Source organism: Oryzias melastigma, linkage group LG17 (genome assembly GCF_002922805.2).
Source record: "Oryzias melastigma strain HK-1 linkage group LG17, ASM292280v2, whole genome shotgun sequence".
Lineage (NCBI taxonomy): Eukaryota > Metazoa > Chordata > Actinopteri > Beloniformes > Adrianichthyidae > Oryzias > Oryzias melastigma.
Window position 1 is genome coordinate 29,162,709 of NC_050528.1, and position 15,693 is coordinate 29,178,401.

General features: G+C 38.9%; 1 protein-coding gene across 2 annotated transcripts in view; it reads right to left on the minus strand.

Moving 5' to 3' along the window:
* Positions 1-15,693, minus strand: part of ak5 (adenylate kinase 5) — a 99,590-nt gene that overhangs the window by 22,350 nt on the left and 61,547 nt on the right. For both annotated transcript variants that reach the window (XM_024281640.2, XM_036216425.1), the window contains exons 8-9: positions 11,635-11,708; positions 599-644 (exon numbers count right to left, since the gene is read on the minus strand). In XM_024281640.2, the coding sequence (XP_024137408.1) occupies positions 599-644; positions 11,635-11,708 (120 nt within the window). The remainder of the gene's footprint in view (positions 1-598; positions 645-11,634; positions 11,709-15,693) is intronic.

The following is a 15,693-nucleotide window of genomic DNA, read 5'->3' on the forward strand; positions in this document are numbered from 1 at the left end:
GATTTAGACAGATTTGTCAGCAATATTTGAGAGAAATGGTTATTTTGAGTTTTCAGGAAATGTTTCACATCTTTGAATTCGGTTCATGAAAGATGAGCAAAATTGTTGTGTTTATATTTTTCTTCCTTGTATGAATAAACCACCACTGTCCTGGATCAGAGACAGGTATTTCTGCACCTGTGGGATTCTTCTCTAATCATTGTGCTCGTTTTTAGCTCCACATTGAAGTCTTTGCACCTCTGTGGAGAGTTCTCTCTTCAGTAAGACTTCGGTTCAGCTGATCAGATAAACATCAGGGTCTGACTGGGACTCATGAATCAACAGATGAGCCTCCCACCCCAGTGCCCAATCAATGCAGTTGACGCAAACACGCTGAAACACACACACGTTCATGGCAAACACAGAGGTTCATTCAGTCAACCAGTAAGAAAAAACCCTCATGACATCTGTGGTATTAAGCAGGATGGGGCAGTTTGTAATAAAATGTTGAATGAAGTCTATTTATGGGTAACGACAGAAAGCAGCCAAAGACGCGGCGGTGAGCATTTGTTTTCATGTCTTATGACTCACATACAAAACCAGATTTTCATCGACTTACTTTCTACTGATCCTTCAGCGCACACACTTTCCACTTCCTCTTCAACCTGCAGAAACAAGAAATATTTTTGCTTTTTTAAAGTAACCTGCTTTAAACATCGACCTGTTTATCACAGAAAGACAACGTCAAAAACAACCCAAGAAACCCTTTAAAAGCCAAAGAACAACAGATTTTCTGTCTGACGCCTCAGAGGAGACATTTTACCTCATTTGGTTAAATCAATGGAATTGTTCTTTTCCTGTGTAGGACCTATAGGTCTGATGGTTTTATTAGTTCATAGTGAATTATTGTCATTTATCACTGCTAATCAATAAGCTGCATTCACACTGTGGAAAATGTTCTTTTCACATCCATTTTTGACACTTTCTACAGTTGTTTGTTTCTTCATGCATGATCAATATAGAAAATGCATTAAAATAAAAACTTAGACAAATTAACTCTAATAGATGACATGGACTGAACTATGCCTTGATATTTTTTTCATTTTGGGGATAAATTAAATGTTAAAAAATCATATTTTTGTTTAATTTTTGCTTGTGTTTGGTGTTTCCCTGCATCTTAGGTTTCACACAGTGTTGTGGTAAAGTGAGGCTTTTTGATGAACTGTGTTGAATTCATTTATTTCTTTAGATCAAGTTGTTTTTTTAGGTGGAGTATCTACACTCTTGATAAACCAAAGACAATCAGGAGACTCAAATGGTGTTAAATGAAGAGTTAACGGTAAAAGAGCCATTTGGGCTCGTTTTCTACTGATCAAATGGTTAGAGGGAGCTGCTGACTCAGACGGTCGACATGACTGGATCAGCAGTCTCCATGATTTATTTCATGTTTGGCCGAGGAGCCACCATGGAGAGATAAAAGAGAACATGTGGATCTGGAGCTGCAGGCTGCAGATCCCTGGATTAGATACTCTGTCCCTGCTCTGCCAAAAAAGAGGCTCTCTAAAGATGCTCCAAGTTTATGGACACCATAGAACATTTATTTTATTTACGTATTCATTTAAGTTTTTAAGTTATACACAACATGTTGTCGCTTTTTAAAGAACAAGTGCAAAAGTGAATGATTTCACAACTCTGTTAGTAAGTTATTTTTATCTGGACATCTTGCCTCTCCATCACATTAATCACATATGTGATCAATCTGTTTTGGCCAAAATTCAATCTCAGTGTGAGTCCCGGTATGGGATCTCCTCACAGAAGCAGTCAGGGAGAGGAGTAAATAAGGAGCGGGGGGAGGCTGTGGCACAGCAGCTTCAAAATGCATCAAAGGTGGGTCACATGACTCTCATGAACTGCTGAGCTTCCCGCCTCAGTTTGGGTTTAATTTATCACATCATGGCTGCTTTTGTTTCAAGGGAAATTATCCACTGCTCCTGCAACAGCTTCCTCTTTCAGCTCCGAAATTTCAGTTAGAGCTGTGATTAAAAACCCCTGTTTGTGTTTGACTTCTAAAGCTCTGAGGTAAAGCCTGCAGGAAACTATTGAGCTGTAACATCCACTATCTTAACCACTCTTTTAAGTTTGCATTATTTGAAGGATTGAACACTTTTCTAATGCAACCAGAAATGCAGAATGTTAGTTACATATCTGAAAGTTTGTTCAAAAGTCTCTGTGAATGAACTTGACTGACACTTCTGACCTTTAAAACCTTTGCTCTTACAGTGAGGACCGTGTTGAAAGTTCTTTGAAACGGCTTCTGGAAAGGACAACTTCCCCCAGTTTTTGACCAAGACCGCCAGCATGCAAATGCAAAGTAACTTGGTGAGTTTTTGCTCACAATGACTAAAAACTTTTAAAAATGCATTTAAAAAATTGAGAACAGAAATTCAGCAGCTTTAAACTCCCAATGAGAACTACAGAGTAAAAACATCATTATAATCACACTCACAGTAACATAAAAGTAATTCATTATTTCTTATTCTGTCTTGAATCCACTAGCCTTGATGAACAATGCATTATAATTATAATAAAATATAATAGAATTACATATTATGAACTTCATAGCATGTTTTATCTCATACTAAAACACCACTTTGTTTTATAAAAGTTTATTTTTCACTATGTTAAGAAAATATAAAATATGATGTTAACCATTGGAGCCATTTGGCTGAAATTGTGTTTTTTGTTGTATTTCATGCATGTCTGTCATTCTCTGGTCATGCAGCCATTCCTATTGGTTATATACATTTTGTTAGCTGTCGTGTCTTTTAGTTGGATTTTAAACTCGGCAGGAAATTAGTCTTAGACCGTCGTGTTATGGTCGTGTTTAGCACATTTACTTTGCCTTTAAAATATATTGACTGACTACATATTTTAAGCATACATTTTAAAAGGGCTTTTATGCAGGTAACCACATCTTTTACACGGCTGATGATCTGAGATAAATGTTTTCTTTCAATGTACACAAATGTTAAACTAAACTGAAAAAATTAGAAAATATTGTAATTGAACTACATAAAATGTGTTCAAAACAATTCCAAAAGCCAGACTTTAACTTTCCATCATTAATTAGTTTATGTTTGTAGGTTTGTGTGAAATAAAAATAAATAACTGAAATTAATTTGAACATATTGGCACATTCAGATTTTTTTCCTTTTGCATTTAACTTGTAATTTGCATTACAAAACTATCTTCCTGCATTTTAAACTCTAAACAATTTCCCACCTTTATTGACCTTGACTGAACAGAAGTTCAGAAGTTGCTCTGAGGAAAAAGACCCACAAAAATCATCTGTAGAAAAACTTTTAAAGGAAAAATGACCTCCTGTGCCGCCTCCATCTATACTTAGTGATTGACCACATACGGCTCTGGTTGTGAAGGTTGTGATTTTCCCATTCGGCCACTTGCAGGGAGGTTGATGTGAACTCTGTGTGTCTGCCGTCGGAGGACAGAGGAGACGCGCGGTCAAGTGAGGCGGAGCGCCGTTCGTGTTAAACAAGTGCTGTCAGTGTGGAGGAGTGCTGGGTGCCAGTGACGTGCCGACTTGGCATGTGGGCACACCAACTGGTCTGATGGCGCAGAGGCAGCAACACGCACGCAGCAGGAGTTTCCACGTGATGAAGAGGAAGTATGTGGATCAGCACATAAACACTTTGTGAAAACAAAACCAGAAAAAATGGTTGTCGAGTTTATTTTGAAGATGTGCAGCGGTTGAACAAAAGCCCACATGCTTACGCAGAAAGAGCAAATATGAAATCCCTCCAAATGAGTGTCATTATTACTAAACCCCACCACACAAAACTGACTCATTACATTCTAAAGTCAGTTTTTTTTAAGTAACTGTTTAATAATGTATTTCTTCAGATTGTTCACTTCATTTTGGGAATGTGTGAAAGATCCTTCAAACACCGACGTGGGCAGAACTCACAAACGCTGCTGCACCAGAAAATGAAGAAGTTCTTTCACTCACGATGATTCAATGCAGACAAACTTTACAGCTGAACAAACTGTGAGAGGTAGGAACAGGTTAAGCTTTATCCACATGCATCCAGGGGGTTGACCCTGCAAGTTTTTGGATCTGTCAGGAGTCAGAGCTCTGTCTCCCCCTCTGGTGACCGGGACGAGCCATCTCCAGACTACTGACGGCACTACATCTCCCAGCAACCCCAGCGTTCCTGGATGATACTCAGCTGACTCTCATTTGCTAATCACCCACGTGACAGTTAAGCACAGCACAGAGCATGATTCAGTGCGAAGTATTGTTCGTGCCCCCTGTCTGCACTTCTGAGTGTTTCTATCTGGACCTGAACTTCTGCTTCATCTCTGATTGCCTGCTGCCTGCCCTGACCCTCGCCTGGACTCTGACATCTCTACTCTCTTCTTGGATGCTCCCATGCTCGTGATTGACCTCTGCCTGTCTGACCCTGATTTAGCTTCGTGGACTTTTAGCTGAGCTTAGTTCCTGCTTCACATGGAACCAGCTGTCTGCCCATTTGTGATGGGTGGTCTGGGCTCGTAGAGGGCCGTAGAGATGTCCTACAAAATGACACTGTTTTTTGATTTTGGCTTAATGCCACAAACATAATTAAAAGACCACTGAAAAAACTAAGAATAGATCAAAGGGGATCGGAGTGGGACTGAAACAGGAGTCCAGGTGTGTCTTGCAGTAGAGTTAGTGTTAGGGCCAACTTAAAGGACGTTATGAAAATGGAACGTACCATTGTCGTGTGTGTGTGTGTGGTAAGTGTATTTTGAAATATTTTTAAGACTAATAATAGTTGCACTAATGACGTATGGGGGATGCTGCTGTACAGATTCCATTTACCACGATCTGTGCCCTCAAAGGATTTGAACATTTTTGCTCTACAGGATGACAGAGACTCTACAATCTTAATATTTCTGTCAGGAACTGGTGGTGTAGGACCCAAATGCAGGAGACCAGGCGTGGTGGCAGAAACTTAACCCTTTAATAAACCAGTGACACAACAGAGCAGAGCAGAAGACTTGAAAAACAGACAATTCAATAGGCTGGGGGCAATTAACTGAACTGAAGACACTGTGGATCATGAACCTGAAACTGGTGTGACTGACAAAGAGAAGCCAAAACCATGACCAGGAGCAACATAAACCAAACTAAAACACAGAATCCAGACAATTTTGTGCAGACCACCCGTGCTCCTGTACAGATTTGTCACTTTTATTTACCCACAGACAGCTTGTATCCACCTGTAAGGGCAGTTGGGACTAAGGCCTAAGTATCAAATATAGCAGAAAGAGCTGGTTTAGGGCAGAACTATCTCCAAACTCACACCCATTGTCACTGTGTAACGTTACAGACGGTCACAAGAGGGAAAATGCAAATGTGACATTCTTCAGATGAACCTTCTGCTCTTACTGTTGTTAATCCAGCACACCTGGCAGAATCCATCTACAGATCAACACACAAACTAGAGACAATTACTTTTTATAAAGGTATAGATCAGGTTCATAACTGCAGCAACTTTTTCCTTGCTTTTTAAATATTCTTTCTTTTGTAGACCTAATATTTGAATGACATTGCTTTTACATAATCTATGATTCTTTAAAACATGACAGACATGTTGAAAAAGTTTATCTTTGAGTCAGAAAAGTTGGATGTGATTAATAGAGCCAATTTGTCAGTGAAACTAAACTACACTCGGATTGTTGGATTTCCTCATTTCTAAATGTTAGGTTGCGCGGGCAAAGGTCACACACCTGTCCCTTGCACAGCACTAGCAGGTTCTTTGAGAGGTACATAAGATTTGGGAGAGTTGGAAAAAAAAAATTCTTAGCAAACCTGCGTGCCCCATACAGGTTTGCCCATTTTCCACCACACGGACACTCTACATCCACCTGTAAATGCAGTTGTGACAAGGCTTAAATTGGTAAAGAAAGAAATTCTATAAGCAAAAAAAAAAAGGAGAATACATAGTTCTTTAAATTCTGCTGCTTCACTTTAAGAGCAGAGCTCCCCATTAAATGTCTTGATGCTCAAGGATCCTGGGATTACCAAAGGGATCCTGGACATTTATCAGGAAGACGGATAATTCATTCTTTCCTGTCAGTAAAGCATTTAAAAAGACTCTCTGGATAATGCTGCTATTATCTGATTCAGTCTTGATGTCTGATAAGTGAGAATGAATACCGTGTCGCTTTTCAGAGAATTTTGTCTGGAGTGTTCACATTTACGAGGAAAGAAGTCACACACTTCCATTTTAGCTTTTAACATATGCTTATGACCCACTCAGCCTGTTTGACCCAATTACCTGTTTGAGCTGGAATTTACTGCAGACAGGACACAGTTGGAGGATATACGGCATTCTGGATCTAAAATGAACGTTTTTTTTTTTGCTGATCACCGCTAGCTCCATGGAGAAATTGAATACTGGTGTTAGACTGGGGGCGGAGCTAGCAGAGCAGACTCTTCCTGGATGGGGGCGATTCACATCGTGCTGACGTCAGCACAATATGACCTGGTAGTTTTCGTGGGTATGGGAGGGGCTGCTGCAGACAGCGCAGGTTTTTAGAGGATTACTCTTGAATGCATGAAGGGATCAAAATACCACCTTAGGGTTCTTTATAAAGAGGAATGAACAGTAAAATGCACCTAAAACCTCAAAAAGTAGAATTTTCATGGTATGGCCCCTTAAAGGGTCACAGGGTTGCTGGAGCCTATCCCAGGACAGGTCAATAGCCCTCCTTAGGACATCATCTGAACAATCATTCTATAACCATTCCATTCATGCATTTATAAGTGTCTAAGTTTAGGCATGACTTTGTGGATGAAAAAAGTCAAGCAAAATAAAGATTTTGGTGTTTTGTGGAAATGATTTCCCTTTTGTGACACTGTTTCAGCTTCAACTGTCTTCTAGTTATTTCTGGAGAAACACATAAATGTTCCACAGCACACTGAGGTTGTTTGAAAGAATCCTTTACTGTGAGCGAATGTTGATCTTACTTTCCACTGAGCTCACTGGTCGTACCACTTTTTACATTTATCTGTCGGTCTAATGCAGAACTTGTGTAAATTGTTGTTTGGACATGGGAATAATTTCCCCCTTTTTTGCCCAAGGAGCCCCTGAAGGTCTGTGGTGAGCATTTCCCCCTTAACTCGTTTTGCTCTCTTCCACAATAATGTGATCATCCAAACCATGAATAAAACATGCCGAAGCACAGACCCACTCTACAGATATTTCAGGAAAGGGGGGACGATTCGATTTTTCGATGACGGGTTTATTGCTCATTACCCCCTCATAAGGTCGGGCTCTGACAGCATTCAGCCGGTGGCGCTGAGCTCGGCTGCAGCTGCTCTGCCAGGCTGTCTGTGCTGACAGCAGCTCCGGCTGTGGATGCATTTTTCATTCAGGCTGCGGCTGCTCCGTAAATGAATCCTTGCTGCTGCATATGTGGCTGCACTCAGACTCTGATAAGCCAAGTCGACAGTGTCAAACCTGAGGCCGGAAGTGCTCTAATCAGACGTGAAAGGACTTCCCATAAACACACGTGCAGTAAATGTTATTACAGTTACAGTTAAACGGAAGCTTGTGTCACATTTCACGTTAGCCAGCGCTGTGGAGGCTTCACATTCCAGAGAAACTCGCAGCGCAGATCCGAAACCTCCGCTCTGCTCTCCCTCCACTGAGACCGTCTTCATCAGAGCACTTACAAAATGCATCTCACACCAGGGGCCACAAATGTGGGTTGACGAGGCAGCACAGCGTCGTCGCTGCGATTCACTGGAAAGACTGTGCCGCCGCTCGCCGCAGGAGACGGCGCTCGGGGACAGAGCAGGGCATCAGCAAGGCTCTGTGATTTTCTTTGCTCTTGTTCTGCACTTTCCTCATTGAGCATGGATGGAGCAGGCTTGTCAGACTCTGAATGTGTGTGATAATGAGTCCATGAATTAATTATAGATCAGCCTTTTTTAAAGGTCATCTTTATCTGGAATAACAAACCAGTTTATTAGGAATTCCCTGCAGGACGCTGGCTTTAAGGCGGTAAAGCACCAGCAGGTCAAACCATGAGCAAATGAGCAACAGTTGATTACCTCAGTGACTTCATGTTCAGGTGATGACATCACTATAGCAAAATATCTGACGGTACAGCAGATTTTTGAATGGTTTACGGACCTAATGAAAATGTTAGGATATACATTTTACAGTTTTTTCTTGTTAGCTGCATTCAGAGAAACATGTTTTTTTTGTTGCCATGTCTTTTCACAACACTAAAAAGTCAGCAAAGAAGCCGGTAAATGGATTTCATCAGGTGTTATTTGTCCCAATCGAGCTGCAAACCAATCTGTAGATGTGCCAGACACGAGGCGCCTATTCAAATCCAAACACTGACCTACTGAAGCCTATAAAGATTATCTTTCCTGCAGACTGCACAGACGTCGTAGGAAGGAACCAGGTTTTTTCTTTCAAAAAATATCTTGACTATGGGTTATTCATATTAAAATTAGCCATCATCAAGTAATGGTGCAACAGAATTACGTTATTTTAAATAAAATAACATAAACACTGGAGCTCCGGTGTTAAAGGGTTAATGCAAATCCAAGCTGCAGGCTCTTCTGGAGCTTTCTGGGGTTACATCTTAAGCTGCGGACACACCAGAAATGTGACAAGAGGACGCTAAACAGGCATTCTTGAACATGTGTCTAATCCCGGGGTCTGCAACCTTTAACAGTAAAAGAGCCATTTGGGCTCGTTTTCCACTGAACCTAGAAGGAGCCGCATATTCTTACTTTAGCCTTTAACCCCAGAACAACTTTCGCTATAAAAACTTACATCGTCACTTTTCCCGGGTAATTTTTTACCCGATGAAAAATACCCAATAAAAAGTATTTCTAATAAAACATAGATCAAAATATGACAACATGTGATAAATTAGAGTAGTTTTCTTTTTTTTTAAACTGTGTTTTATGCAACAAAGTGGGGAAAAACAACATAGGAAGATCCTAAGAACGTGCTTGAAAATGGAATTTGAGAAGAACAAATTACAACAACAACAAAAAAAAATAATGAGGCTGTACACTTGACCTTTGGTCCACTCATTCCTAGGACATTGAGACTTTACCCAGTGACCCATGACACTCAAAAAAGGCAACAAATTTAAAAGAATGTAAATACTTTTGCTCGGGTCTAAACCACCCGGCGATAGTGCTCTAGGGTTCAGAAATTTGGATTTGCAGTCATGACCTTATTTTTATTAATAATCAATAGCAAACAAGACGTCTTCAGGTCAACAGGGATGTAAAATCATACACAGTTTATCATTTATGTCCACCTCAGCCATCAATTTATACATTTAACTAATCAATATTAAATTAATGCTAATTAAGTAATATTTACATTGAAAAAATGCTATTTTATTTTTCTTTTATTTATTTATTTTTTGTTCTGTTTCCCTCTTTGTCCTCAGCAGTCTTAAACTGCTGGGTTTTGTTATTTTAGTTTGGACCTTGGTAGTCTTAGTTTGCAGGCTTTGTTCATTTGTTTTTTTTTAAGGATAGTTTTGATTAGAGGGAGCTGCTGACTAAGAAGGTCGACATGGCTGGATCAGCAGTCTCCATGACTTATTTTATGTTTGGCCAAGGAGCCACCATGGAGAGATAAAAGAGAACATGTGGATCTGGAGCTGCAGGTTGCAGACCTCTGTGTAGGCCATAGAATGAGTGCCCAAAGTGGGGCCCGTGGGCCAGATTTGACCAGCCAAAGGTTATCTTTTGGCCCACCAAGTCATGGCTGCAGAAGCCGTGGACTGTCAAGTTAAACCTCTTATCCGTTTCCTACTGATTCTCTACGGTGTTGCAAAACTCTACGGATGCAATATACTTTCAGCCTCCGGGTGGCGCTGTTAGCACGGTCTTTGACAGTGGCTATGGGTGAAACAACCCCCAAGTGAGTCAGCCCTGGGACTTTTTTGTGTTAGAAATTCTCAAGAGCCTTCACTCCACTCTGATGCTTTTAGCGGGCTTTTTTAACTAGCCAAGATGGAGCGAAAACGGCAAATGGATAAAGTCAAAAGAGCAGCTCCACGTCTCTCATTGAGATCCCAGTTTGCTGTTTTCATATTAAGAAACTTTATTTGGCTGCTCTTGTTTTTCAATTAAAAATGTCCGGTGAGGCCTTGCTGTTCAACGTTTCAAAGACAAATGTTACTTATTATCCTTACTAATGAATACAGAATCAAAATGCATAAATTCTTTATTTTCTCCTTTTCTTTCATTACTCGAAAAAAAATATTTGGACCGGGATCCCATTTCAATTTTGAGCGAAAAAGTTTGGGCCCTCCTGGTCTGCAGTGTTTACTGTGGGATCAAAGGGTTTCTGATCTCCACAGCAGCAGGACTTTTGGAGGTTTTTCTAGAAGTTGCCGCGCTTCTGCTAAGCTTCTCAGCTCCAACTCCAGCTTTTTATATGCTGACCGCTTCAAAGGTGTGGCCCTAGACCTCCGACATAGGAGATAAGTGAACCGTTACATTTTTATACCTGTGTAGTTAACAAGGATTATGAGGATCTGCCTTCATGTGAAGTGAGTTTGACAGAAACGCAGGAACAAGAGTTTTCACCTCATTACGATCAATGCATTTCTTGGTGATGTGCAGCAGCCTGAGATCTTATTTTAAAGTACGTATTCTCCACTTGGTCACAGCTCCTTCTGCCTGCATTATTTATCAGCAGAAGGAAGCAGCAGGAGAACGCTTTGCAAGATTTACAAAAAGGAGCTTTTACCTCGACAACCTGTGACATACTGCTGAGCAAAACGAAAGCTCCCCTGGTGCAGGCGAGCAAACAATAAGCAGGCTGAGTTATGTTGAGCTGGTTACAACACACCAGTGATGAGGTTTACTGCAGGGACGGAGTATGTAGAAGTCCTGTTTGAAACAATCCGATCTTTTAAAATAGTAACTGAATGCATGAGTTGGTGGAATCTCAGGAAAAAGAGGAACACAAGCTGTTTGTAGCCACTCTGGGGATGCAAAACGCACCGAGGTCTTGCTTCACTGACTGCTGCACCCACACTGCGTGAAGGAACACAGCTCATCTGAAACGCCGCCAAGCGTTACGCAACAACGCTCGCTATCTCAGGACATTTTCGGGGCTGATTCATCTGCCCTTCAATATGATCGGTTCACTGTTTGCCACTTGTGAAAAGGTAATTTGCAGCTGTCATCGGTGTTTTCTTAAAAGTCCAAAGCAGGGAGAAATTGAAAGCTGATGATGGAGTCAGACATTTTTATAAAAGAGGAGAATAGTTCACAATTTTATTCGTATCAGAATCATGTGAGGATATTTAAAGTTATGAATGGAACCTCATACTTGTTGGGCTCTGGTACATTTTCTAACACACCCCATTCCTCACACCCACAATCTGCAGACGGTGCATTCCTAAAACAAATGTTCTCCATGAACACTGAATTCTGCAGATGCATTCCAGAAAACTATGGTTGTTTGAAAAAACAACTTTCTGAGATCGTAATTGTACTATAAATATAAATGATGAGTTCTGCAATGCTCATTTTCTAAATGAAAACCTGGCGTCTGACAGGAACCAGAAGGTGCAGCGTCAGTTTACCTCGTCATACTTGCAGGCCAAATCTGCCAAGCTGCTCGTTTCACCCAGAAGACAGAGATCCAGCTCACTGGGGCCTGTGGGGAAAAAAATCACAATATTCATTAACAGTTCATGCATTCAATGACCTAATTACCCAGTATTTGGAATAATATACTTTATTACAGAGTAACATGGGATGATTTTGGATTTTGTCAGAGCCAAATGTCCTCACCACCTCATGGAAATGGTAATTCAGTGTAGCGATACTTTAAAGAAAAAGGTTCAAAGATGGTTCAAATCCAGCGGGTGTTTTTGTGAAGCTTGCATACACATTTTCACAATCTTAAAACCAATTTTTCCACCTAGACTTTGTGGAAAAGAGATTCTGTCTGAGCATTTCCATGTTTCTGCTGCAACATTTGCTTTTTCACAATTTTTTTTTTTTTTAACTTTTAGTCATTGTTGTTCTTAACTCTCTGCCTCACAGCTTAATTAGCCAAAAAAAAAACAATCCTTAGACTCAGTTTTCAGACCTTCTCAGTTTTATAGGTCAGACATGAGATGGTGGAGATGGTGTGATGAAATGTTCTGAAGCACAGATTCTCTGCTTTCACACATCCCTGGAGGAATCAGAAGTATTTTGAGATCTTAGATTCAGAGGATAGAAGCCACACTCATGCAGTATGTGCGCACACAAAGGAGGAAAGAAAGGCTGCTTTGAGCTGATGCTAATGTCTTCAAACTGTCCAGAGGAAGCCTCATTTGGTCTTTGTGCACATGTACAATAAAAAAGGTCAAGAGGCAACAATGATATTTTTGAAACTCAAGACCCATGCAGAATCCCACACTGTCTCTAATGCAATTCAGTGAACTCTAGAATGTGGATGTAGTACGGATGATCTATTCTGATAAATTCAACGTTTCTACATGAGAAGTTCCTGACAGCATTCAGGAGGTTTCTAGATCCATACATGGCTGGCAGGTTTAAAAGCTTCTATGTTTGTTTGCTGTTATTGATGCACTGATGTGCACAGAGGCATGACAAAACAAATCACAAAGGATTGAGAAGATAGCTCTAATTGGTATTTAGTGCAAACTTTTTCATTTGACAGTTTTTTCATCCCAAATTGAGAATAAATCTAACATTTTATTGTACAAAATCATCATTGGAAAACATGCTTGCTTTCATATTATTTGTCTTATTTAGGTGTAAAGCATTTTGTGTTATGTCTCATACGAAAGTGCTACATAAATAAAGATTTATTTGTTTTTGTTTTTTATTTAATCAAATTACAATATATAACTTAAAAATAACACAAAATTAAATTGTAACAGTCATTAAATGACAAGGAGCAAAACGAAGAAAACTAATATAATCTACTGGATACGGCCCTCCAAATAATTTTGTTTTATTGTGATTAATGACCCTCTTATTTCTAACTTGTATAATTTTGACAAAATATATTTTTATGGAGAGTAAAATATTAAAAGTTATTTAAGGTTTAAGTTGATTTATTCTGGAATAATATTCCTGTCAATTTATTATTCATATTTATGTTAAAAATTACAGTTTCAAAGTTTTAAAATGAACATTCTTCAAGCTTTTTGGACTATTTTGGCTTTTACTAAGATTTTTTAGGCTATTTTGGAGTTTAGCTAATATTTTAGCTACATGCTAGCTGTTTTGGCTAAAATAATTTTAATTTTTATTTTTTTTTGTTTTTTTTTTTGTTTTTCAGGCTAATTTGTCACTTAGCTAATATTTTAGCTGGCTATCAGCTTCAGCGTTTTCAGCTATGAATTTCAGCATCTTCAGTGACCAAATTCAGCTTGCAGCATTTACACTAGCATTATCACAGGTAATGCTATATATCTAGTTCATAATTATGTTAAAAAATTACGTTTTTAAAGTTTTAAAAATGTAGTTTTAGAGTGTTCAATAAATGTTTATCTTGTTCGGCCCGCGACCTAAGGTATGTTTTGGATTTTGTCTTGATACCCCTGAAATAGAAAGAATGAAAAAGCACTTGTAATGGTGAAAGTTGTGATTTCCAAGCAAAGACTATAAACAAAGAAAGAGTAAAGAAATTTAAAAAACTCATGAATTGTCGTCATTACGATTAGGGTTGTATGCCCCACTGGTGCTACCTGCCACAACCATAGCCGCCCCCTTTTTACCTGCCCCCACCTGCTAAGCAGCTGCTACACAGCCCTTTTTTTCACTCTCACTTAGTGCCTCTGCCACCCTGGTCTGAGCTGCATGTGATAAATTAATTAAAACAATTAAAAATGCTTTTTAAATGTTTGGGTTTCCACGGCAACAGAAGTTTTTTGTTTATAATTTGGCCACATTCAGTTTTGGGATTCTGCTGTGATGTCATTTATTAATTTATTTATTTTGGGAGGGATTTGTTCACTAAGTTAAAAAAATCCTTTTCAGTGGGTTCTTGGGTGTGCAAATTTTGGTGAGTTTCTGAGTCATGTTTGCTCAAAGGAAGATTAAGAAAGAAGAATTGTTAAAACAATCTGGTCCTTCAATGCAGAACTGCAGCAGAACAGAATAAATGAACTGCAAATGTTTTCTACATAAATCTCAGCAAAGTTTACACATTGAGAAAGTTTAAAAAGGACACCTGGAATATGCACTAGATACATAAATACATTTCATTTTGCACATAACTTCATGCTTTTCTCCCACTTTCAGATTTTAGCCAAAAAACTGGGCTTGTTCTGTTTCTGATACGATTACATTCAATCTTCTGCTATATTTGGAGACAGGATTACTTTGATCCTCTTGCAGAATAAGCTGCTCGTCTGTTTTTTTAACTTTGATAATCTAAAATCACAGCCAGCTATGTATGCAGAAATGTTTCAGATATGTCAGAAATAAAATAAAATGATGCAAAACAGATTTTCCTGAATATTGTCGATCAGATTTTGAGCTGTTTGAATAAACCCTTTTCCCATGACGTCACACATTGCTGGAAAGGGCAGAGTCGCTTCCGGTTTATATTGTTTAGAACGGCAAAGCTGACTAATGAGCGCTTTAAAAGCAATTTTACATAAATAATAAAAGGTAACCTAACCAAATGTAATTGAAATTTGTACAATATTTATTGTATAAATGTCCTACCTTGTTGTATTTGTTTTCTCCTCTTAGATTGTTCATAAATCAAAGTACAAATGTCCGTAATCAGTCCTGCAGTCAGAACGCAGCAGCTCAGCTGCTTCTCCAAATTCCTATGGATTATTTTAAGAGAGTCGTGGATTATTTCTCTCTATAACCCGGTTAAAGTTGGACAAATGTTACAAGTACTTGAATGAATGAAATGAATGAATAAATGAAATGGTTTATTTCAAGCAATCAGGTCATAATAAATAAATGACATATCACTTACAAGTAGATTGCTTGAAAGAGAGTGGAAAGAAGCAAATTTATTTAATCCCACCCCGACTCGACCATACCATTTTCTCTACATGAATTATCAATATCTGGTTCAGGATTTAATATCAAATATTAATAGATTCAGGCTATTAAGGATCATTAATATCATTGATGTAATCAAATTTCAAAGCATCCACGACAAATCATTTATATTAATCTGTAACAATAATCTAATATTCTCATTGTCTGCTCGTCGTGACCCGGGACCGGATTATGAAAATTATACTTCACTGAATGCTGCTTGTTTGAATTGATATTATTCTTTTAATCTGTGCTAATGCTAATGCTAGCATTTGTGTTTTTAGGACGTGAAGCTGCAGAAGATCTTTTCTGACCAGCTAAACGTTGCCTAAATTTCTGTGCTCACATTATCATTGTAAAAAGAGCAAAAGTCAGACAATTCCATTGTTTTTGACATTAAAGTCAAACTTATTACTGTTGGAATGTTTTCTACTGCGGTCAGTGAGCTGCTGTTAGCTCAGCCGTGATTCTAACATCACTCCTCTTTGATTTCATTCATAACTGTGTCTAATCTGCAGGAAAATAAAGGTAAAAAATTATCAAATTAATTGAAACTGTTGCCAAAAAATAGGAAAGTGACTATTTCCACGTAAAGTTATAAAACCCAGAGATTT